At 36.9% G+C, this 24,608-nt stretch overlaps 2 protein-coding genes across 4 annotated transcripts in view; one reads left to right on the top strand and one right to left on the bottom strand.

Annotated features, from left to right (window-relative positions):
• LOC137396252 (transforming acidic coiled-coil-containing protein 3-like) overlaps positions 1–24,608 on the bottom strand; it is a 41,395-nt gene that overhangs the window by 8,387 nt on the left and 8,400 nt on the right. For 2 of the 3 annotated variants that reach the window (XM_068082438.1, XM_068082440.1), the window contains exons 6-17: positions 22,165–23,253; positions 20,250–20,484; positions 17,058–17,130; positions 14,894–14,966; positions 14,308–14,468; positions 13,847–13,930; positions 13,488–13,584; positions 12,745–12,768; positions 12,164–12,286; positions 9,579–9,637; positions 9,004–9,086; positions 471–588 (exon numbers count right to left, since the gene is read on the bottom strand). In XM_068082438.1, the coding sequence (XP_067938539.1) occupies positions 471–588; positions 9,004–9,086; positions 9,579–9,637; positions 12,164–12,286; positions 12,745–12,768; positions 13,488–13,584; positions 13,847–13,930; positions 14,308–14,468; positions 14,894–14,966; positions 17,058–17,130; positions 20,250–20,484; positions 22,165–23,253 (2,219 nt within the window). The remainder of the gene's footprint in view (positions 1–470; positions 589–9,003; positions 9,087–9,578; positions 9,638–12,163; positions 12,287–12,744; positions 12,769–13,487; positions 13,585–13,846; positions 13,931–14,307; positions 14,469–14,893; positions 14,967–17,057; positions 17,131–20,249; positions 20,485–22,164; positions 23,254–24,608) is intronic. The other variant, XM_068082441.1, reaches the window with a different exon arrangement.
• LOC137396663 (DNA ligase 1-like) lies at positions 10,896–11,858 on the top strand. Its single transcript, XM_068082981.1, has one exon. The coding sequence runs from the start codon at positions 10,896–10,898 to the stop codon at positions 11,856–11,858; it is 963 nt and encodes a 320-aa protein (XP_067939082.1).

Raw genomic sequence — 24,608 nt, 5'->3', positions numbered from 1 at the left:
TCACCTACCACTCACTTGCACTTTCCATGCCCCTCCAAACCTCAGCGAGAAAGCCCACTTAGGAGCTATGCTAGCAACTCTACACGAGTATTGATTATTCAATAGAATAACTGATTAGATACACGGCTATATTTACAGTCTCTAAGCAGACTATTCAATGCTGCCAGATAAGAGCCCAAGCTGCACAGTCTTTTATGACTGGCAGCGATAAATAATGGAAGGCAAACGTGTAATGCTGCATGACTCATGCTTCCCGACTCATCGCAGTTACTCCTGGGAATTGCCAACCCTTCGGAATGATTACAAGTCCAAATGATTACAAGGCATTACAAACCACCAGCAAATACCTTTCCAGCCTGCAAGCATTCATACCTGGGCTAGACTGTCTTCACTAAGCATAGTTTTGGTGAATTTGTGTACTAATTATGCAGCCATGAAATGAAAAGATACTAGAGTCAAAAGAAACTCACAGCTACATTACCACCATCGGCCGGTATTGTTATATCAAGGAGCCTGTCGACGTCTTTTGTCTCAGGTTCTGCTATTTTCGTAGCATCAAACTCTCCGATGAGGCACAGAGATTCCTCTCTAAACAAACGATATGATAAATGTTGATAAATGAGTCAGCAAGCAACCTGATTCACATTGGCGACTGCTCAAACAACGGTGTCACTACTTATACTTCAATAGAGCACACTGGCTAAACAATGCAAACAGCGATGTTTGGCTTGAACTACCTATCAGATCAATAAGGTCAGTGCCCTGATCAAATGGTGTCTCTATAGGCGAAAGTTCATAACTATTTGCAAGTTAAAATGAATTTTAAGCATTCCAAACATACTGAAACACAGCTGTAGGGTAATTAAAATACTAGAAATTGGAACTTTTATACATTTGCTAATCTAGTAAAAACCAACAAACTACACAAACAGTTAAAAGCAGAGAGATAAATCTATGCTTCATGCAGATGTCACAAATATACCTACAAAACCTTGGTCGCATTGCTAGGTACATTTACCAATAATGTCGGGCAAGCTACATGTATTTGGTCAACAATAAAGGTCGTATTAACAACACACCACATCAATTCTAGTTCTGAAAAAAGTGCTGTTGATTCCTAAACTTCTGCCATTGTCACATATTGTCTTAGCCTAATTATGTGCTGAACCAGTGGAATCTAATTCAGTGCCAAGATTATGAGCAGATATGAAAAAACCTTGTATGCCTACATATGGTCAGGGATTGAACTCACAAAGGGTGTGAATGACATCAGCGTAGACCAGCTTTAACACTCTATCGAAAACACAGTACCTGTACATTACGTATACGCATCAATTCTAAGGACATTTGTTAATACTAGAGCTAAGGGATGTTGTTATTAAAAGTTTTTAACAGAATGGCACGAAGACACTCCCTGTGAATGAGTTCACAAGTCATCCACATTCGGAATGTAACCTCCAGCATCAACCAAATGGCAGAGCGTCAAACAATGGCAGAGCATAAGGTTATCTAAAATCTAAAATAGGGTTCTCTGCCTGACACAAACCCAATTTTTTGATCATGGAAATCCCAGAGAGTCAAACGCGTTGACTGGTGAAAAATTTACTTAAAACGAAGGCACGCATGTTTTAATCCCAAAAATGTACTGTCCATGAAAATATTTTTCAAATGGTTTTTTGTAAACAGATTTCAAAACTATTTTTTCAAAATTTTTCAGTTTTATTAGAAAAAATCTGATTAATGAACTAGAAACTATAAACAACAAAATTACTACTATTAGCAAATCCCAATATTTTAAGCCCACTATTTATTGAAGCTGGGCAAGTCATGTGAGTATATATGTACGATGAGTAAGATTGTGCAAATCTATCGTGAGACGTAAGGTAATGCAAATCTTAGCTATTATGAAATGCATGACATGTGGTACTGACAACTCCTGCGTAAACTTGACCAACAATTATCTTGAAGGTAAATTACTCAAGAATATTTCTCTAAAGTAGCAATTGGAAATTGCTAGTTAGAGAGCTAAGCATTATTAACTAATACCAATAATGTGATGAGAAGAATATCGATCTAAAGGTGTTCTTTTCTGAGGACTCGAATAATAGCTTATCATAGAAAAGGATCAGTAAACTACATACTGATACAGCTGTTCATATATTTCCATACTTGCTTCCATAGATTTTGTGGCGAGATAAATGAGCAATGCTGAAGAATTTCGAGTAAAATAGTTGAAAAGAGCTGCTGAGCCAGCCCCACTTCCTCTCTATACACTGGATAGCTCTTTATAGAGCTGAGTATAAGACTGTCAGACCATATTCATAGTAGTAATGAACCGGTGACACTGCAGGCATTTAACAATCTCTATCTCAATACGGTCATTGTGTGCGAGTCCACTTGTAGCACCTAAGAACGCCATTGACCGTTTAACAGAGATTGCCTGACCAGTTATATCTCACAACTCGCTGTTTGCCTGATAGTTACCTGAATTCTTAATGATTCTGATAATGAAAAGCAATAATTTTATTATCGCTGGAGATTCGATTACACTTTCAGATTCGATTCATTCGAATAACTATCAAGTCTTTCGAGTACTACAACAATTTTAAAGACCAACATATTCCGCAGTCAGTTCTCTGCATATGAAGTTGATTCATTTCGAGCTCTGCTTAAAACGTTGTGGTAATGAGTCCCAAAAGTGTACAATGTAATTCATTCGATAACCTCGGCAGTTAAGAAACCTCTGATAAGCAGTGATCACCACTGCAGGTAGTTACAAATAGTAATAAAACATGCATTATATACAGTGCACCCGGTTACGATGACCCTTTTATACAATTTTTCCAGCCTACGATGTAGAACATGATGCTTTTTCACCATCTCCGTACACGATATTTTTTGCCATATGATATCAATAAAAACTTCTCCCGAAATTCAAACTTGGCAGTCGGTGTGCTAATTAGGACGGAATAACAAAGATGTCAAATACTATTTGCCGAAACCCCTTTAACAATTAATGAAAGAGATACGATGCTTGATCTCGCTCAGTTCAACATTATTCATTATTAGTTATTGTGAAAACGAAACTGGAAACAGATGAGTGATAAAATTTTAGCGATTAAAAAGAAGTTCAGTGAAACAATTAAAAATATATACTAAAACTTAGCTTTATGTATGTGTTTAGTAAGATAAATTCATTTAAGATAAATTCAACATTTATTGTAAATGTCTGCCTCAAAAGTAAAAACTCCCTAAGGTACATACTGCACATAGTACATTGTAACGTTACATTTTATTGGAGACCATAACCATCAAATACACTAACGTTACTGTAAGTAACTATAGTTGCGAAGGTTAACATATTATTTTGTTACTAATTTTTAACTTTTTAATATATTATTTTTTGATGCTTTTAACAGGGGATGTTTGCATTAGATATTTACTATGGGTTTCTATACCCCTCTATACAGAATTTTCGCCTTACCATGCTAACACTGGAACGAATTAAAATCGTATGGCAAAGGTCCACTGTATAGAGGGTCCACTGCAACCAAACCAATTGTTGACAACCTTTTGACGTCCGTTTTTGAAAAATAAGATTGAAGTATTTGCAGGAATTTACTTCTAAAACCAGTTAATTTCAGTTTATGAAATAATATTTTGTGATTGACAGTCAACAGCTTTGCTGAAATCCAAAAATGTTAAGCAAATCTTTCCATCCCTTGTTTTAAGATTTAAACAGTCTGAGATCAGTTTATAAACAGCATCAGCGCATGAGTGAATTTTTCGGAAACCACACTGATAAGGATTTAAAATACCATTGTTGAACAAATGAGAATGGATGTAGATATTTAAGTGCTTTTCAAAAACTTTAGATAAAATAGGAGTCCTGAAAGAGGGCGGAAATTCGATGGGTTGCTTGAATCTCCTTCTTTGAACAAAGGAGTAACCGTGCAGGCATGCTTCCATGCCAAAGGAAAACAGCCATCAATCAGTATTTATCAATCAATCTGTTAAACAAATCTGATAATAGGAGCAATGAATGGAAGAGTTGCTTTTAACATTTTCATGGAATATTGTCTAAACCTGTTGCTTTTGAATTACGAAGGTATGTTACTCATTTATTTTACAAGATCACGAGGAGTAAATTTTGGAAACTTATTCAATATAATCTTCAAATCAGTATTTGGACAAATAAGGATTAGAGGACGGTAAAATGGAACTTGAAAGTTTACTTGCAACGGACACGAAATGTGAGTTGAGTTCTGAAAATGTCAAACCAATGTCACAGCTTTGAGGTTTCTTATCTTTAACATTCAAAACTTGCAAAAATTTACATGTATCACGTTTAACAATTTCGTCAATACATAATATTTTTTTTCTTTTAATAAGATTCTTGACAAAATTGTGCTGCTTTTTGTAAGCAGTCAAGTCTCTGCAGTTTTTCAAACTAGGTAAAGATTTTTAAACAGGTAAAGATTCTGACTTGACTTTTCTAGTTTTAGGAGGTACCAATTTATTGACAGCTAAAGAAAACTTGATTAAATAGATTAATCGTATCATTAGTGTTCTTTTCAATCAGAATATCATTCCATCCGATGTAAGACAACTCATTTGAAACATCGTCAGGCACAAATCTGGAGCAATCCCTATAAGGGAGTTTCCGGGGAAATGAGTTGTGTGACGCCAACTCTTTTTACGATGAATACCACATTATGATCACTCATAGACGATTTAAGTATGCCAAAAACTTGGCGTGATGAAAACAATTTGTGTAGACATGATCAATTAATGTCGAAGAGTTTGCAGTTACCCTTGTTGGTTCACTAATTAACTATTTTAAAGACAAAGAACTAAATATTTTGCTTTTCCAATTGGACCCCTCGTTCATGTTCAACAAGTTGACATCGAAATCACCCAGTACCAAAATTTCTTCAGTGTTGCTGTAACACTCTTTCAGCTCTTTAGTCTGAAAATTTTGTTATCCAATCTACTGTTGAATTTGAAGGTCTATAAACAGAAGACATTATGTAAAGTCTCTAAATGACTGGAATGACTTTAGTGGAAAGACTGTCAGTATCAATTTCATTAATTGCAAATTCCGAGTACTTGAAAATAATGGAATTGTGAATATAGCATAACAAGCCACCACCCTGGTGATAGTTCTTATCATTTCTTACCATATAGTAATCTGGAAGTTTAAAGTAATCAGCACCATGGCCGGGTCCATGAAATGTTTTACAAAAACAAATAAATTTAAATTTATACTTAAAACTCAAATACTTGACTTAATCCATTTTGGAAGATTTTGACTTAATCCATTTTGGAAACCTCTAATATTCAGATGGACAATGGAAACCCTTTAGAGGTTTCATCCCACCATTTTAAAGGTTCAGCATGACATAAATAATGAGCCGATCGTATATTTATCCCATATGAAATGGTATTTCCGTAGAATTGGGATTAGGAAAACTTAACCTTCGAAGACCTATCTTTTACTATCTTTGAACAATGTTTCTATAAAGACTTAGGGTCAGTATCTTTGATATCTTGATTAATGTTATTGTCATCTAATAAACATTGAGTGGGACACCCTTGGCAATAACAACATTCTCTTTAAGAGAACTCGGATCAATGGACAGCCGCAGAACGATCCATCAAACAGATCAGATCTCCAGTGATCCTATGGCAATGCCTCGCAATCAGAACTAGATCATAATCCTAAGGTTTCCTGACTTGAAGTTGTAACAAGTTACGAGTTCAAAGATAATACTGATAGTTAATAGCTTTCCGTACCGTGTCTTGGTTGAATGGTTTATGTAAAGAGTTATGTCGAATTGAAACCACAATATTTTTCCAACAAAAACAGTTTTCTGTTGTTTAGGTTGCGCTAGTTGATCGACAGCTGTGACTGTAATACATTGATCAACATCCATAATTAGGGTAAGATTTGAAGTTGAAGGGATATTTTGTTTGTTGCATGATTTACTTTCTGGGTTTAAACGCAATTGTGGCATTGGTTGATTGTTTCCTTGATCGTTGAAATTGGACATGGCGATTGTTCTGTCTCAACATAAGAACTTTTAGTTCCTTGAGCTCGTTGGATAGTGACCTTTGCATAGCTCGTCGTTTGATATCGTTTAGCCTAAAGATTGTTATTGTTCAGTTATTTCGTTTGCTTGAATTCAGCCTTATGATTCTCTGTAGAAATAGATGTTGATTGTAACTTGTCAATTTTTGCTTCTAATTCCGCAAATCTGGAGATTAGGAATTTTACTGTAGCACTTAATTTTGAGCAGTTCTTAAATGTTTCTGCAACTTTTCTAAAGCAGTGCATGAAGCACTCGTTGAGGCTTCATAATTAATTGTAGACAGACGCAGGGATGCCGATCTGATATGAAGAACTGGATAAAGACAGTGCTGAAAGGTCACCGATGCATTTTGTTTTTATTTGCTCTTTTTTAAAGACTTTTTGTGATTTTTTGTGAGGGTGCTTAATATCTGTTCATAGTGGGAAAAGAAGATGTCAAGATTTGTATGCTGTTTATCAGTATTCCACTGTGTTGTAAATTCACAGTGTACAATGCTGAAATATTGGGGTGAACAATGAGACCAGAATAGTCTATGTTCTACTTGGTTGACTCCACTGCATAATTGGACTAGTGGAATACCCGGGGATTTAAAAACAGCTTATAAACAGTGGCAGGAGAATGTAGTTGTCTGCCACCTGCCATTAGCCTGACACGAGATTTATATATACAGATGATAGATGAATCACGACACCAAGTTTGAAAACGTCATAACCGGCAGCAGTACAATCTATTACTATCTGTGGGTTTTCTGGCTTACCCAAAATGTCACAGGTAGTTTTAGTCCTTTTGGTGTGATCTATTTTCTTGTGAAGAGATTTGATCCTGGACAAAATGTACTGATTGGATTTTATTACTCTACTTGTTTCTTCTTCTTCAGAAGTCTGACTGTCGAAATCGTCTATCTGCTCTTCTTTATTAGTGTCAGAAAATGGCTTTTTTTCTCTTTTTTGATTCATTACTCATTACTTTACTGAATGTTTTTAAATTTTAAAGGAGAGAGAGCACAAATTTTGCAGTCTGTTGCCGCATTGCGCCCAGTGCAACCCCAATGAACCTATGCAACCCCTATGCAACCTTTATGAAAGAACCATCATTAAATTGAATAAAAAGCAAGCATGGAACTAGTAGAAGTAAAAAGGCTGGACGTGATAATTAAAGATAAAATGTAAAAATATCAAACATAACAATAAAAACAACATCTAATAATGTTGAATTAAATTTGGACTACCTATTCTTCTTAAAGGCCAATTTAAACTGGCTTACCCTAAGACACTTATATTTCGCTAGTATTTAGTTTCGTGAGTAGCATACAGAGTAAAATTTCGATGCGACTTAATTTCGCAGCTCTGTTGAGTGCAAAAATTTAGTGATGTGAAAATAAATCCAGTGGAACAAAAATAATTAGATTTCTCAGGTTCAGTTCACCTATAAGAAAAAAATTTCAACTTGGGACTAGTTTGTAATTGAGAACCGCAGGTAGAATGGTGTGGGCGAGGTCGATAATGCAATTTGATCGCTTGCTGCCATTTGTTTCTTGGACTATCAATGAACAAAGCTACATAATTTCGTGTTTTCGCTCGTTCGTTATGATAGATTAGTTTCGCACATGAAGTTTTCGCGAGAGGATGACTTCGCGAAAATGTGAAAGTTAGATGAGGCGAATACATAAGTGTCCTAGGGTAAACTATCATCACCTACACACACTATATCACCGAGGCTACACCTCAATTCACCTAACATAACAATAAAGGGACGACAAACATCTTTTTATTGATTATTACTCGACTATTAAATTTTCTAGGTATGATTTAGTTTTCTTCGTTTATTTGATTTATAAATAGTTTAATAAAAATGCTATTATTATAACACTCTATGCAAATTACCAGAAGTATTTATGAGCGTTGTTTGGGCTCTGCAAACTATTTTTAGCCGCTCTATGAATATGAAAACGTCAACATTTGCAAGTTTGTACTATATATGCCTATAGGACGTATATGTAGGTAACAGTAACAACACGTTTATAGTTGTTAGCATTTGAAAACACCATTGCATAAAAGGCAGACACAGGGAAGCAAATCTAAAAGTGAGTTTACAAAATAGAATACGAAAAAGCTGTATAGTTTGTATAATTCCTGTCACAGGTTAATTTTAACACGTTCTGCTAAAATTCAGTGTTAAATACAAAGCAACATTAGCATCAATTATAGATTCACTAAAGTGAAATTCTCGCAAAAAGAAATCTAACCATGACAAAGTGGCTACATGCGTAAGTACGTGCTGCATGTGTAGAGACATTTTGCCATAGTACCTAGAGGTTTGCTGAAGATTGAGAATGTCTGTCACTACAGGATTACTAGCCGAGACGATTTTTGGTCACAGTTATTTCCATGAAAGTGCAAACTAAAACAGGGAGCCTACCTAAGAGATATGGTATACCTGCTTAGAGTTGTAACTAATAGTACTTTCTTTCTTCAATAAAACAGATTGAAACATTGTTTGATACAGATTGGCTCAAGATAAAAACACGATTGCCGAATCAGCAAAAATTCTGAGACTTTGAAAAGAATCCTATTGAGGAAACAAGTTGTTTGCAAAACGCGCACTAAAAAAATTATTTCACACACAATGTCTTTTGACGATGGAAGAAGTTGTGAAATATGGACTGCTTGTTCCATATTTTTAATTCAAAAATTCTTAAAAATATGGAACAAAATCATTTGTTGAAAATTTTTTGTAACAGTGAACACACCACCGTGTCAAGCCTAAAAGACTGCCAGCTTGACTATGAGTACAAAACTGAATCAAACCAATATGTTTATATATTAGAAGAGGTTTATAAGCGTTTCTGTGAAACATCTTGCTTTGAAACAGTAAAACAATTGCAGAGACAGAAAAATTGAGAAAGACTTACACTTTGTAATCGGGTAGTGCCGGTTCAACTAGAGGGTCAAACTTCTGGTAGAGAGACTGCTTGGCCAAACCAGACTCACGAAACTACGTAACAAAAATGAAAGACGTACATAGTAGGTAGATAAGTTGGAAGTTTGGTAGGCAACTTTACTATTTCAACCTACCTTTATGATGAAAAAAAGAAACAGATTGGCTGGAATAAACATAGTAAGTAAAACTATAGAATTACTTGAAGCATTTATTTACGAGTTAAGGACAACAGACAAGAGATCAACAGAGAATTGCTAACAGTTATAACAATAAACCATGCTGAACCATAGCTAAAAAGCTACCGAGGTGATAGCAAGCCATTCTTTACCAATCTAACTACGTGTAATTAGAATATATCAAGAGGGGACGAATCTCATGTACCATTGATGTTAACTCTTTAAGTAGGCAAGCCACATCATGCGGCTTTCTGACATTGCATGGTCAATTTGGTTGGTTGCGCTTGTTGCATAGCAACAATGAATTTTTTTAGGAAATTAATTCCGACTTTTAAGAATTAATTGTTAGTAAATAAAGCAATGCACTTACAGATGGTTTCATACGAGCTGCTCGGTCAAGGACTCCCAGATCAGCAGTCGTGTTGAACACTGTAAAACAGATGACAAAAAGCAGGGTGATGGCATGCCGACATTGTGCTGCCTCTGTAGAGCTAACAGACACTAATACTGTTATCAGATCTTCAGTAGTGTATAGGTGTAGACTAGGTTAAAACATAACATTGAGTCTGAGCCAAAAATAGACAAGAGCAGTTACAAAGAAAGATATGATTTATTGATCAAACTTAAAGCAATTCTTTTAAACATTGCAAAGCAGTGATGGGCATCTTTTAAACATTGCAAGCCAGTGATGGGCATCTTTTAAACATTACAAGCCAGTGATAGGCATCTTTTAAACATTGCAAGCCAGTGATGGGCATCTTTTAGACACTGCAAAGCAGTGATGGGCATATTTTATGATGACTTTGAAACTCAAATCATAGATGAGGTTTATAGAAGCATCAAATACATGAATGGTGCAAAGTTTACAGATATATGATGATATATGAGTTTCCTTTAAAATAACATGAAGTTGTTTGCACATAGCACAACACATTTGTGACTCCCTACAGAATTTATGTAAATGGCTAGGATAAAATAAGTTTGAGGAATATTTTTATATAACGATAGCTATGTAAAAATAAATCTACTGACTGCACATCAGCGATTTTGGGCCAAATACGTGTAGTCCTCAGTTGATGACAACTTGGAGTCACGACAACATGTCAAACATTGTGAAAATTGTTGAACATATGCTAAAGGAAGCTAAAGGAGAATAAAAAGACAACATGTTTCATAAAACCATTGGAGCAACCATGAATGTATAGATATTAACAAATACTCTAGACATGACATTGTTTTTATACATATACAGGATCGGGTGTTTGGCTAACTAATATCTGCTGTAGTTGAAGCACTATGACAAAGACTGATGGTAAATATAAATGCTAAACAAAAAGAGAAATGCCAAAAAGGTACGACGAATGGGTAAAAATACCGCAATGCACTCTATGGTAGCTTAAGATTTTTACATGCTGATGCACATGCAAAAGTTACAATTTCATGTATTTGTTAAAGGTTTACTCATATTATTCAAAAACCATAAAAAGGTGAAGTCCAGTACAATGTAAATAGCCGATATGTATGGAAAGGAGGCTTGAAGTGGGGGTTCATTTAACGAAAATGGGGTCTTCAAAACATAATCCTGTGGTTAAGTGAAGACTACACATAAACCAGAGAATATAGCCATGATACAGTCGTTACCTCAGCATGCTATAGATAATGAGTCGGACAACTGATTCATAAGTTAATGGAAGAGAATGAACAAGAAGAGAATGAACTGGAAAATAATGACCTGGAAGAGAATGACCAGGAAGAGAATGACCTCGAAGAGAATGACCTCGAAAAGAATGACCTCGAAGAGAATGACCTCGAAGAGAATGACCTGGAAGAGAAGGACCTGGAAGAGAAGGACCTGGAAGAGAAGGACCTGGAAGAGAAGGACCTGGAAGAGAAGGACCTGGAAGAGAAGGACCTGGAAGAGAAGGACCTGGAAGAGAAGGACCTGGAAGAGAAGGACCTGGAAGAGAAGGACCTGGAAGAGAAGGACCTGGAAGAGAAGGACCTGGAAGAGAATGACCAGAAAGAGAATGACCGAAAAAAGATTGACCAAGAAGAGAATGACCAGGAAAAGAATGACCAAGAAGAGAATGAACTAGAAAAGAATGACCTGGAAGAGAAGGACCGGGAAGAGAATGACCTGGAAGAGAAGGACCTGGAAGAGAAGGACCTGGAAGAGAAGGACCTGGAAGAGAAGGACCTGGAAGAGAATGACCAGAAAGAGAATGACCGAAAAAAGATTGACCAAGAAGAGAATGACCAGGAAAAGAATGACCAAGAAGAGAATGAACTAGAAAAGAATGACCTGGAAGAGAAGGACCGGGAAGAGAATGACCTGGAAGAGAAGGACCTGGAAGAGAAGGACCTGGAAGAGAAGGACCTGGAAGAGAATGACCAAGAAGAGAATGACCTGGAAGAGAATGACCTGGAAGAGAATGACCAAGAAGAGAATGACCTGGAAGAGAACGACCAAGAAGAGAATGACCAGGAAGAGAATGACCAGGAAGAGAATGACCAGGAAGAGAATGACCAGGAAGAGAATGACCAGGAAGAAAATGACCAGAAAGAGAATGATCAGAAAGAGAATGACCAAGAAAAGATTGACCAAGAAGAGAATGACCAGGAAAAGAATGACCAGGAAAAGAATGACTAAGAAGAGAATGACCAAGAAGAGAATGACCAGGAAGAGAATGACCAGGAAGAGAATGACCAGGAAGAGAATGACCAGGAAGAGAATGACCAGGAAGAGAAGGACCTGGAAGAGAATGACCAAGAAGAGAATGACCAAGAAGAGAATGCCTAGGAAGAGAATGACCAGGAAGAGTCCAAGAAAAGAATGACCTGTAGTAGAATTATTTGAAATAGACTGGTGATAAAAGATAACCAAAGCTTCACAAACACATTTTGAACTAAATAGAAACTACAAGCATTCCCTCCTTACAACATTTTAATACCCACTGTCAGGAACTGCAGGCTTGAACATGTCAGTTGGCAACTCATCGACTGCGTCTATAAAGTCATCCTCCTGAGACCCATTAGTGGCGCTCGACGACTCCTTGGCTGGCGAATCTAGCCTGTGATCTGAAAATATTGCACTACTACTAGAGAGAATCCTTGTAAAAGTATCACTGACAACACAGCCTCAAGTCAGCACAGAGACGGACTAGACAAATAACAGTAGAAACAAAACATTTATTCTAAAGGAATAGCTGATGGATATTAAGTAGAGCCTAGAGAGCAAAGGCATGCACCTTTCTCATTGGAAAATTAGACGAGTTGGAGGAGACACCTGAATACACATCTACGAGCAACATGGTAATTTATTCACAACAACAGCTGAAGGAATGGACACAAAATAAATGAAAGTCACCGGAATACTTTACAATCAGCCAGACATCTCTTCTGAGGGTTTAGGTAATAAGAACTAGGTATGGTATCTGTAGCAACACTGAGCAGACATAAAAAGCGGAGAGAGAGAGACATGCAAACCAAACAATATCGGGAAGAGCATGTAAAAGTTAAATACAATTATGTATTACCTTTGCAGTTCTTAATTTTCAGAACTAAATAAAAGAGGGAAGGTGAATAGAGAGACTGACACAAGCAAGAGACTGACACAAGCAGGTTAGAAATTTGGGTTAACAATATTGGGTACACTATGTACCCACTATAAGACTATGTAAACAATGTAATATTATGTACCCACTATAAGACCATGTACCCATTATAAGACCATGTACCCACTATAAGACTATGTACCCACTATATGACCATGTACCCGCTATATGACCATGTACCCGCTATATGACCATGTACCCACTATAAGACCATGTACCCACTATAAGACTATGTATCCACTATAAGACTATGTGCCAACTATAAGACTATGTACCCACTATAAGACTATGTACCCACTATAAGACCATGTACCCACTATAAGACTATGTACCCACTATAAGACTGTGTACTCACTATAAGACTATGTACCAACTATAAGACTGTGTACCCGCTATAAGACAATGCACCCACTATAAGACTATGTACCCACTATAAGACTATGTACCCGCTATAAGACTATGCACCCACAATAAGACTGTGTTCCCACTATAAGACAATGTACCCACTATAAGACTATGTACCAACTATAAGACTATGTACCGACTACAAGAAATGTACAACAGTTGAAACTGGCGCACACTTCTGACAAAGCTCTGATAGAGTTTTTGCCCTGTAGCTAATGTGCGCCCCTCTAAAACGTTACACTCAAACAACCTCTGCTTACCTTTGACAGCATCAGGAGATGCAAGTTCTGCAGCAGACATAAATGGATTGACAGAGTTCGTTGTAGTGCTGGGTGATGTTACGGCTGGCTCAGATACCTGTAACATTGTAGCATAGTTAGATATTGATACCTTGAAATAATGGTCATGTCCAGTACAACTAAAGCATCACTAGATATACACAGTATCATTAGATATACACAGTATTGCTAGATATACATAGTATCGTTAGATATACATAGTATCACTAGATATACAGAGTATCACTAGATATACACAGTATCCTAACTAAATTTTAGGCTAATAACATTCTACACATTTTGTTCTCAGTTATAACCATGAGACGAGAAGTGAGACAAACCATGTTGTCAGCAAACTGTGTGGGAGGTGCTGTTTCTGCTGCTGCCAGTTGCAAGGGAGCTGGAGCCGTAGGAGAGACTGCCATCTAGAATAACATGTAAAGCCTTCTAAACTATACTAAATTAGGTCATACCCACTAAATTAGGTCATAGCCACCAACTTCATGAATGATTATAGAAGTGTGACCAACTGAACTATCCTATGCCCCTGCTACTGTAATTCCAACAACCAGATTTGACTGAACATGAGATAATCGACAGAAACTTTTAAACAAAAATTCTTCTTCGCTAAATTTTAGGCGATTTGTTGCGATCAATTTCGACAAACAACACTACAGATGACCATGAATAACAGTACTGAGAGCAACAAACAAAACCCTGAGAAGTAGAAATAACTAAACAAAGTTACCAGCTCTACAACGAACACAAAATTTCACCAAAAGAAGTAGTAAGCTAAACTCACCTTGGTTTTTGTACCAAAAGGATCCTCCACATTTTCATAGTCTAGAGACTCGACAGGTTTAGCTCTGATTGGCGGCGAGGAAGCCATTTTACTCTTTTTAGAACCAAATGGATCATCACAATTATCCAAATCATATGCAGCAGGCGGAGGAATAGGGTCATCTATAGAGGAAAGCAAGAGAAAAAACATAAACCAGTGTCAAAAATTTCATTAATTGAATCCATAAAAAACTTTACAAATTTTACTCTAAAGATCCACCTACTCAAAAAGGAAAATGCTCAGGTCTCGCAAATTACATTGTTGCCTAAATGTATCTGAAACATATTATCTAAAAACATATAAATAACATAATTAATCTCTTTTAGAAAATGACAAGAACTATACATTTCAACTGATTTTGACCGTTTTAAATAACTACGATTAAAAGCTATTATATAACCAACATATGCCCACGCACAAAACGTATATGGAAAATATTCTGCAAGATAACAGTAATTGTAGGTTTGTATATCAATGAATCCACAAACACCCTGTTGCAAAGAATATACAGATATTGTCAACTGGACAAGCAAGGTAGAGTGCGTACCATCAGTGACGGTATTAACTGCTGGAGGAATAGATAAGGTCAGATCAGGTCCGTCACCCTGTCCACCAGTATCCTGTGAAACAAGAGCACTGCCTTAACGAGAGTTTCAAGATAGAAAAAATGTAATCTATAGTCTTGCAAGTGTCTTATTCGAGGAAACATTATATATAATTGTAGCTTTACATATGAGTCAAAATAAACACGAATAAAACATCCCATCAAATAAGGGTGCACCCAAATCAGATTAGACGCACCTAAAACAGATTATATACCACTAGATTCAAAATCTTGTCAAGATTCAAAATATCCTATCAAACGATCTGTAGGATGCACCCAGATTAGATTAGATACAGTTTGTCAAACCAATGTGATAAAAATGATCGGATTACATATCACCAGGTTTCATGTGACGATTACTTGTTTATAAAATTTACACACATAAATTTATTGTTTCTAACATCTAGTCTTGTAGGCATTGCTGAATAAGAAATAAGTAAATAAAAATGCATGTGATGTGATCATATCTGTACAGATTACTATCGTCAACCATTTAATAAAATATGTTTAAAATTTAGCCAACATAATCATTCCAAGACAATTTACAGCTGTTTGGTTTATGTATTTGAAATCAGGACTAAATGAGGATTAATTTAATATATAACCTATGGCTATGGATTAAATTCACAATGAGAAAGAATCTTGAAAATGAGAATGTTAGTTGTCTAGCAAAGGGGTCCAGTTCATTTCATACACCACTGTGGAACTTCGACATAACCAACTACAATTGAAGTAATCTTCACAGAAAGTTGAACATAACTTTGCCAATGGCTGAGCCAGAAAATGTGTACTGAAAAATCACACCGAAACAAGGAAGAATGCTTTTAACTGTACCGATATACACTTAATAATTGAAGGCATTTCTAGCGTGTCAGCCTTTGACATGTGATATTCGCAGAGTAATCACAAATAATTGGACATTGGTTCGTAAGTCTTAATAACTGTAAGATCTCTGTGAGTATGCATAACCTGAACTTCACCTTCAACAGCAACTTGATCAATACCATTCTGCAACTCATGTTGTTGACACTGACCAAAAGTAAATAGGCGAAGGTCAATCGATGATGACATTCAACCGTCTGGTTAAAGAAAGATAATTTCAAGGGGCTGGCTAGCATGCAATATTGTCAATTGTTTTTGTGTAAATCTCAAAATGTTGATATCTCGGCTTTAGCCACCTTTAGAACACATGAATCTACTAGAACACTTTTGAACTGTCTACTTGTAAAAGAATGATTATACTATTTATATTCAATGTATACTTGCTCCGACTCTTAACTTACTTCCCAGCAGCAGTCAGCATCCATGCGCTACTTACAGACTTAGAATTATTTTGTGAGTAAGTCTGCTGAAAAAGTCTTGTTAGATCATGTTCAGGTAAAACAAACTGTTAACATCACGTTATTAAGCAGCCTTGTATGTAGAATCACCAAATCTCCGGTCAGTTAAAGCATCAGTGTTCTTGCAACTGGTTAAACTGGCGAACTATGGCCTCGGTAAGTCGTTTGATCAGCAGCCTGAAGCAATTGCGTGTAATTCTGTTTATACATTATCAAATGTCTGTATTTGTTTTTTGTGTAGTGACCGAATATGCATGCACAATTTAGCCAGTTACAAGAATACTGATGCTTCAAACACCCTAAAATTTGGTAATTTACATGAAAGACTCTGCTTGACAACATGGTGCTAACAGATTATTTCACCTGAACCTGACCTAACAGGATCTTCAGACTAAATGTGCATCTGACAGTAGTAGTAGTAGACGTATTGACTAAACACGTCCTACATAGACAACGTGAGCTTAGGTTGGTACATACTTCACATTTCCTTACCTAACAGCTGTGTACTACTACACGCATATACATGTATATCCCATCCATTGGCCACTGATCTGATAAAAAATGTACTTGGATATGTTTTTTCTGTTGATAAATTCCGCATTTTTGTACTGATACTATATGTAGAAACTAGCCGAAGACCATTACGTAAGTAAGAATGCATTCAAATGTCTAGAAATGGTGTTAGGTCATTATGAGACCTGCTTCAGAGCAAAGAGTATTAACCAAATCTAAAAACACGAAGAGTCAAGTTATTTAGATCAACATACCTTCAACTTAGAAGCTTGTTTTTTCTTGAACTCAGCTAGTCTAGAAGATGGTTTACCAGAAGCCTTCTTCTTTCTACAGGTACAGAAACCACAGACAATATATTCGCATGACTATGGACATGCTATGTAAGTCAAGAACGAATCAACGACTAGACTGACAATGAATGTCCTATCCACCCACAGTAACTAACTTGCTCGGCCCTGCTACAGCAGCTCTTCCTTTTAGCATGGCTTCAACCATGAAAAATATTGTGCTTATACTAGGCATTTGTGTTTGCATAGAGCTGGTTGCTAAGCAACAAGCGATGCAAATATTAAATATCCAAAGCCATGACAACGACGTGTAGGTCGGTTGTTAGAGAAGCTGAAGCGAGTGAGTTTGGAGTTATCAAGGCATGAAATGCTGACGTAATGGAACAGATGGCCCATGAAATGTCTAAATTATGTTACGTAGAAGAGTGATATGGGGAAGAAGGTAAAAGCTAGTAGTAGTGGTAGGAGACTTCAACAGTGGGTCTGTAAATAACAATTCTAGCTCTAAAAATGGCAAAGCTGGTATAATTCGACCACGCATGCCACTTGGTTAAAGTTATTTCATTATACAACTTCTTATGTTAGCCGGCCTGCATAATAGTCGGTTGGCACTACACGATCAACCATTCAAGGGCGAAACAACTCCTAATAAAAGTTCACACTGTCTTGGATTATTTTAGTGGGTGTTTGACAGCGAAGCCTCACAAGCCTGCACGCATGAACTAGCTGTTATAAAAAGCACTAAAATAAGGAGAATGTATCGTATCACCATGCCTGCTTACTTAAATAGAGAGGTTAGCTGCCTAGAAAAGAGAGAACAGATGTAAAAATAGTGAAAGGCATTTGATTTCGGAGGGCAACAGGTTATTACTAAAATTAATTGGCTGGTAAATACTATGGTTCCAGGGTATTTGTAAACTTAGACTATGCCTGCCAGCTAGCAGTCATCAGAATGTCCTGATCTAGCCTTGAATGGACAACTTATGCACGCGTTATCAAGAGCAGCTGCTTGACAAGACATATGATAGTACATGTACATGTAGTCTGTATTATATTTGTTGTCTTTTATAAAAATTTCTTGTTTACCAACAACAGGGACAAAAATCTTAAAATATTACTTTTTCTATTCATCATAGATGTGACACAGACCTGCCATGTCATTTCCTAAGAGTGAGAGTTGTTTTTGGCTGAGCAAATCAAATACCTTTTTATAGCCAACTTCCTAGAGCAAAATCACTTTTCAGAATCACTAAAAGTTGACAGCTGAAATGTGGCAGTAGATGCTGATCCAAATAAATCCAACAAATTTGACAGACATCTTTTACTGAGATTTAACTACCTGGCATTACAATTTACCCGATTTAACTACCTGGCAATTGCAACTGGCAGCTATGCATACTACCGACAACTCTTAAAGCACATAAATTACATAATTTTTTTATTATATATTTCAATACATCAGAGTCTTGGCTTTCGAATGAGCCTATATTCAATACACAAAGAATAATAGAACTATGAAAAACGGGGTGTCAAAAGTACGTCCTGCAAAAAAAACACACTTGGTTCAGGTACTCAAAATGTGACGTCATAATTCTCATTTAGCCTTAGGTCGTCGATCCCTTTCGCTGCCATTGAGGCTGCGTTTTTCTGTTACAATCGGTGCTGTTAAACCCGAAGAGCGCTAATAATAAACTAAGATTCTAGATAATCAACAATGCCCGCGATCGTGCTAACGCCCGACCAATGCAAACACATGTTCTGGGTTAATTAATTATGCTTCAATAAATGTACTGTCGTTGATAAAGGTAATGAAATCACATCGATTAAATTATGACCTGCGAGTTGCGTGGCCCTAGGACTAAATGTCAATCGCACTTTCGCGAGATCACGCAATGCTTGAAATTAATTAGTGTCAGTCGTCACCCTTAATATCACATTAAAAATAAAGAGCTAGTGCATAATATCATCGGGAAAATATGGTATGGTTCTTGGAGTCTGAGGTACTTATCATAGAAATAATCTGTACATGGATAACTAATGACACTGATTCCTTTGTCATCTTCATTGGTTCTCTGAAGTTGTCCTATCTTTGCCTGACACTAGCGTCATTATCGTAGTTGATAAATATAAGCGGTAAGCAATAAAATAGGCGGTAAGAGCACACAACACCGCATATGAGAATTGTGACGTCACAATTTTCGAGACTATGCCAGTAAACTTTTTCGCGGTAGAGCTCTGGGGAAATCCTATAAACACCAATCAATGTCTATCTCACCATGGCAAACAATAGCTCATTCGGAAGCCAAGACTTTGATGTATTGAAATATACAATAAAAAATTATGTAATTTATGTGCTTTAACCACTGCACTACCAATCATGGGCACACAACTCCTTAATTGACAGCTCATTCAGTTCGCTCGCTACTAAAATCATCCTAAACTATAACTTTAGTTAATCTGATGCCGTGTTAAAGTAAATTCCACAAATAGCTATATGCTGCAACATGCTCTGAATTTGCTCATCGTACATTATATCAACACATATAAAAGTTGCCAGTAACCTAAAACAGAAGATCAAGGTGATTAAATCCTTTATCAAGGCAACCAGGAATATTGAAAACAACATCAACCTTCATATTTTTAATTGCTCCAACAACCATGGTGACTTGGCTTTTATTTAGAGCTTGATCCGTAGAGGTCTAGCTACACATACTACCATAAACTAGATAGCTTGAGCCGTAGAAGTCTAGCTACACGCACCACCATAAACTAGATAGCTTGAGCCGTAGAGGTCTAGCTACACATACTACCATAAACTAGATAGCTTGAGGCGTAGAGGTATAGCTACACATACTACCATAAGCTATATAGCTTGAGCCATAGAGGTCTAGCTACACATACTACTAGTAGAATAATAATCCACACAGTTAAACTCTGCGCTTTATCCGCACACCTGAGGACCTCTTACAGCGCACTGGACCGCCACAATACCAGCTGATACAAAAAGACAAGATACAATGATTGCAAACAATGATACCAGCACTTTCAACTGCCAAAATACCTGTTAGTACTTGTACCCCTGCAGCCAGCCAACCAACCTGTGTTTGCGACGGATCCTGCAGCATCTTCTAATAAAATCAGTTTGGAGTAATGACTCACTTGATAGGCGATTTCTTTTTTACAGGAAGGTCATCTGACATTGCCTCTGGTGCTTCTGGCTTCTCTGTTACCGATGGCTTTACCTCGACATCTGGCACAACATCAGCGGATGCAGGAGTGTCTGTGGTTGTCGATGGATCACCAGAAGTCTTTTCCGACGTGGCTGGCGGGTCAAAACTCGGTGGGCAGGCGTTGGGCCTTATTGGAGGAGAGACTGCCATGAGTGACTTGGAGCCTATGCAAGTACCGAGACAAGTGAATGGGTATAAATTTTAAAGGAGGACAAGTATGGGTAAATACAAAAAGGGGAAGGAGCTCATAGACAAGGCAAAAAAGGTTATTAGTAATTGGTCTTTGGATTGATTGGAATCGAAGGAGTTCATACTTTATGCAACAAAGACTGCCTGATTACAAGTATAACGATTGTATTATTCGAAGGCACCTATTCTTAAGGTTTGATACTTTTATATATTATGCATAAAAACTTTGAGGATATCATATCTCAAGACGGCACAATTCCTAGAATGTACTAAAACCTATAAATTTGATATAGAGAGCCTATATAGAGCTGTCTCTAACGGTCAACTTCCACAGCTATACATGAGACACTCCTCAGTGTACTGTGATACTCCATAGTATACTATCTATAATAAACGATCAATAAGGTTACAAGCCATAAAGTAAAAACATAGATTTCATGTCAGTTGACAATGTTACAAAACATCTAGCAATACCTCCAAATACAAAATACCATTGAATCAATTTTAACCATAAGACCCATAAGACCCATTAAGACCTTTAACCATATATTATTTGCGATACATTGACCAACCGCGCAATTTGAACATCTAAGCTCTGAGATAAGGATAGCTTCAGCCTTAAAACATTTTTTGTAGGTACAATTGTTTTGTTAACTTTTGCCTTATACATAGATGCCCACTGTATGCATAACACTACATCTGTATAGTTGATTGTAGTTAAGGCCAATAGTTAGAACTATAGTTATAGTAAAAGTGCTCTTTAAAATACTTTATAGCTTTGTTCTACAAGAAAAGGTTCAGTGTGGAGCTTTAGTAGAAGCACAGACCTTGTAAGTTACAGATGACAAAAGAAGGAATCAAATCATTCTATTACTATTGCATAGAACCAATCATTAACTGATAAAAATAAACAATACATATATTATTTACAAATAAATATTTGTTATTTATACATAAATAATAAATTTCAAATAAAAATTTCCGGCTTACAAGCATAGCTCTCAAAAGAGGAACAAATCTCAGTTTACTGACTGCCATGGTGCATGTAGAATGTTTTAGCAACGCTAGTATCAGCTGGTAATGAATATTAAATTATTTAATATGGCTGCTATTTTGCTAGAAAACACACTATTTGCTGCTAGCAAGCCAAAGATTAGCAGTCGATTGTCTTTTGTAAATTTGTCTTTATTGAACAATCGATTGCACTATTATGGTTAACTTAGAATGAATAAAACAAGATAACCTCGCAGGTGCCTAAAGGGATAGGCTCTTAGGTCGAGTACAGCCTTATAAGAATTAGACTGAACCAGCTTTCAAATGACTAGAGTTGATGTTTCAAAAAATGCAACGAGTGCTTGCAACGAGCTTTTACAGATCTTTACTATAATAAGAGTCATGCTCATTCGCCGCCACGAGCATTAGAAACATTGCCTTGCACGGGAATCAAATTCCGTGTCAGACTTTCTTTGGATTTCCGCTTCGATATCCCATTTTGCAGCCAGGTATAATATCAACTGCACAACTAGACTATCATGCTGCTACAGGGTATAATTGTGCACATAATTATTACACCTGCTGATCTCTAACAGCGCATGGGACTGCCTGGGTACTAGTAATTATAAAACTATCAAATTGATCCTGCTATAGGAACCTACCTTTAGGTTTAGACATGGCAAATGGATCGGCGAACTCATCGATCTCATCCCAATTAATCGTATATGCTCCCCTCGGTATTGGCACTTCTTCCTCTTCAGCCATTTTGGATCCGGTCGAGATGGGCTGCTCGTCGATAGACAATGGGGCAGGATCAATTACCTTTCCTTCAGAAGTGGTTCTGGTCTCCGAAGTATTTGCAAGTTCACCCACCAGGGATTCTACTGAGTTACAAGTGTCAAGAGGTTGATCACCAGCTTGTTGGCAGCCCGACTCCGGCACAGAGCAGTCAATGAGACGACTGGGTGTATTCACACCAGAGGGGTCTGTTTTTGTCACAGGATTCAAACACGATGATTGGTTTGAGGAATCTTCAGCTTTGTCCGAAGAACACGGGCTTGTCTTTTCCGTCTGCGGTGCACTAACTGCCAAATCACTAACTAAATCGCTTAATGCGTCTAAGCTAGATGATGCAGAGGCTTGAGCAGACTGCGATTCACCAATTTCCTTTGCTTCACTATTAGTATTGCTGATTGGCTGATGCGTATAATCAAACTTTTCAATTGGTTGATGCTCCTTATCCGAACTACCAAGTGGTTGGCTGTCACTTGCTATTACACCGACTACCTCACCTTCGGTAACAGGGTCTGAATGGCTTGGCTCTATAGTTTTATTCAAAGCACAGATTGGCTGAATTTCAGCACCAACAGAGTTAATTGATGGGTTACTACTATCAGTCACTTGCTCACAACCGATCGACTGGTCAGATTTTGGTGGACTTTGCGGTGCGTCGGCCGCAGACGTCAGAGAGTCAGCAACAAGCACTGTATCTTCAGCACTCTGTTCTTTCTGAACTGTAATATCACTGTCAAGAGTAGACTCAGTCCCTGCTACAACAGTGCTACTTTCGCAGGTAAAAGTGTTGTTGAGTGGAGAGACGTCAGGGCCCAAATCTACAGTGACATTCAAGATCGGGTTCGCTTGGAGCTCAGCTGTTTCGTCCTTGTCAATGTCAAAGGTTTGATTACAGTCGTTGGCAGATGTTGCTATATCGAATGTCTCATCAAGATTAGGCACTTCTTTATCTGGCACTAGATAATATAGTAACACAAAATTTTACCATTTTACCTGTTCATCGACTAATAATTTTACTGCTAAAAGCATTTACTATTCAATACGGCCTGGCTAAATAAGATGCATGTGTGATCGTCATAAGGCACAGGAAACTGGGCTCATCACTCTTGGACACTAAAGATACTGGGTTAGACACAATGACTGTGAATGTGGCAAGCTTGTTACTTATTGCTGCTGTTCTATGTTCTTGTTCATGTTATTCAACCTGAAAGAACCGCCTATTAATTCATACAAAGACCTGGGCCTATACATATGCATGGAATGTTCTTACAACCCAATTTAACCTTCGATACATTGCCAATATCTGCTGATCAAGATGATGTTAACAATTTATAAACCAACACTATAAATAGAATGTGCCACTAGAGCTATCATGCAATGGCTTATCTGTTAGCAAACATATCATTTAAATTTTAGAGAGACAGGCCTGGTGTGCCGAGAGTCGTCACATCCTGGACTGTGTTAACGGTTTATTGCTTTTGAAACAATATCATCATGAGTTACTCGTTCAACCACTTCGGGCAGCAATGTAGTAGTTATGTAGTTATTTGTTAGCTATATGTTAATATGGAATGTGAGACCTGTTAACAAAATTGAACTTTTCTATAAACAAATATTTTTCAATGGTTATGTATACGACAATTTCTAAACAAGCAACTATCATATAGTATCATAGATAGTGCTTTCGAAAGGTTTTTGCTCTTTATCACGAGGACACCTCTCAACGCCATACCATATCTGCATGGTCGATAGACTTTAAAAACAAACAAATTTTATGAAAAAATATCTCGAAATATATCGCATTTCACAAAAATGTAATATTTAACACATTACTATTTATTATATTTATTGCTTAGACAACTCGAATGCAAGCCATTTGAGATGATTATTTTTCAAAGAAACTGTTGAGAATAAAATTTCTATCAAGCTGGAATTCCCCAGAACAGCCATACCACTAAATGTAAGGAAAGAGTATTGCGCATTGCTGCTCCTTAGCCTATATGACAGTTTCATAGTAAATTGTATACCGTTTTCCTTCATAATCAAAAGATCGAATTTCAGTAATAAAATGTATAACTTTTTATCAGCATACATAACTTCAATTTGCTAGAACTTTAGTGAAACCATGCGCATCAACAATCCTTGTTTAATGACAATTGTTCAACTACTTGACAAAAAGAGAAATAAATCTAAAAATGGACTGTGAACATGAAAGCATACAACCTGTGCAATGAATTTGGACGCAAGTACCTGTAATGATCATTTGTATCTAGAGAGAAACTTAAGGTTAGTTATGACAGTAGGGTCTGTG

The sequence above is a fragment of the Watersipora subatra genome, chromosome 5 (assembly GCF_963576615.1).
Source record: "Watersipora subatra chromosome 5, tzWatSuba1.1, whole genome shotgun sequence".
NCBI classification, from domain to species: domain Eukaryota; kingdom Metazoa; phylum Bryozoa; class Gymnolaemata; order Cheilostomatida; family Watersiporidae; genus Watersipora; species Watersipora subatra.
This window is presented reverse-complemented; position numbering and strand designations above follow the sequence as displayed.

What these genes read in the sequence shown, in the direction of transcription:
- LOC137396663 (XM_068082981.1), top strand. Translation starts at nt 10,896, where the DNA reads ATGGAAGAGAATGAACAAGAAGAGAATGAACTGGAAAATAATGACCTG.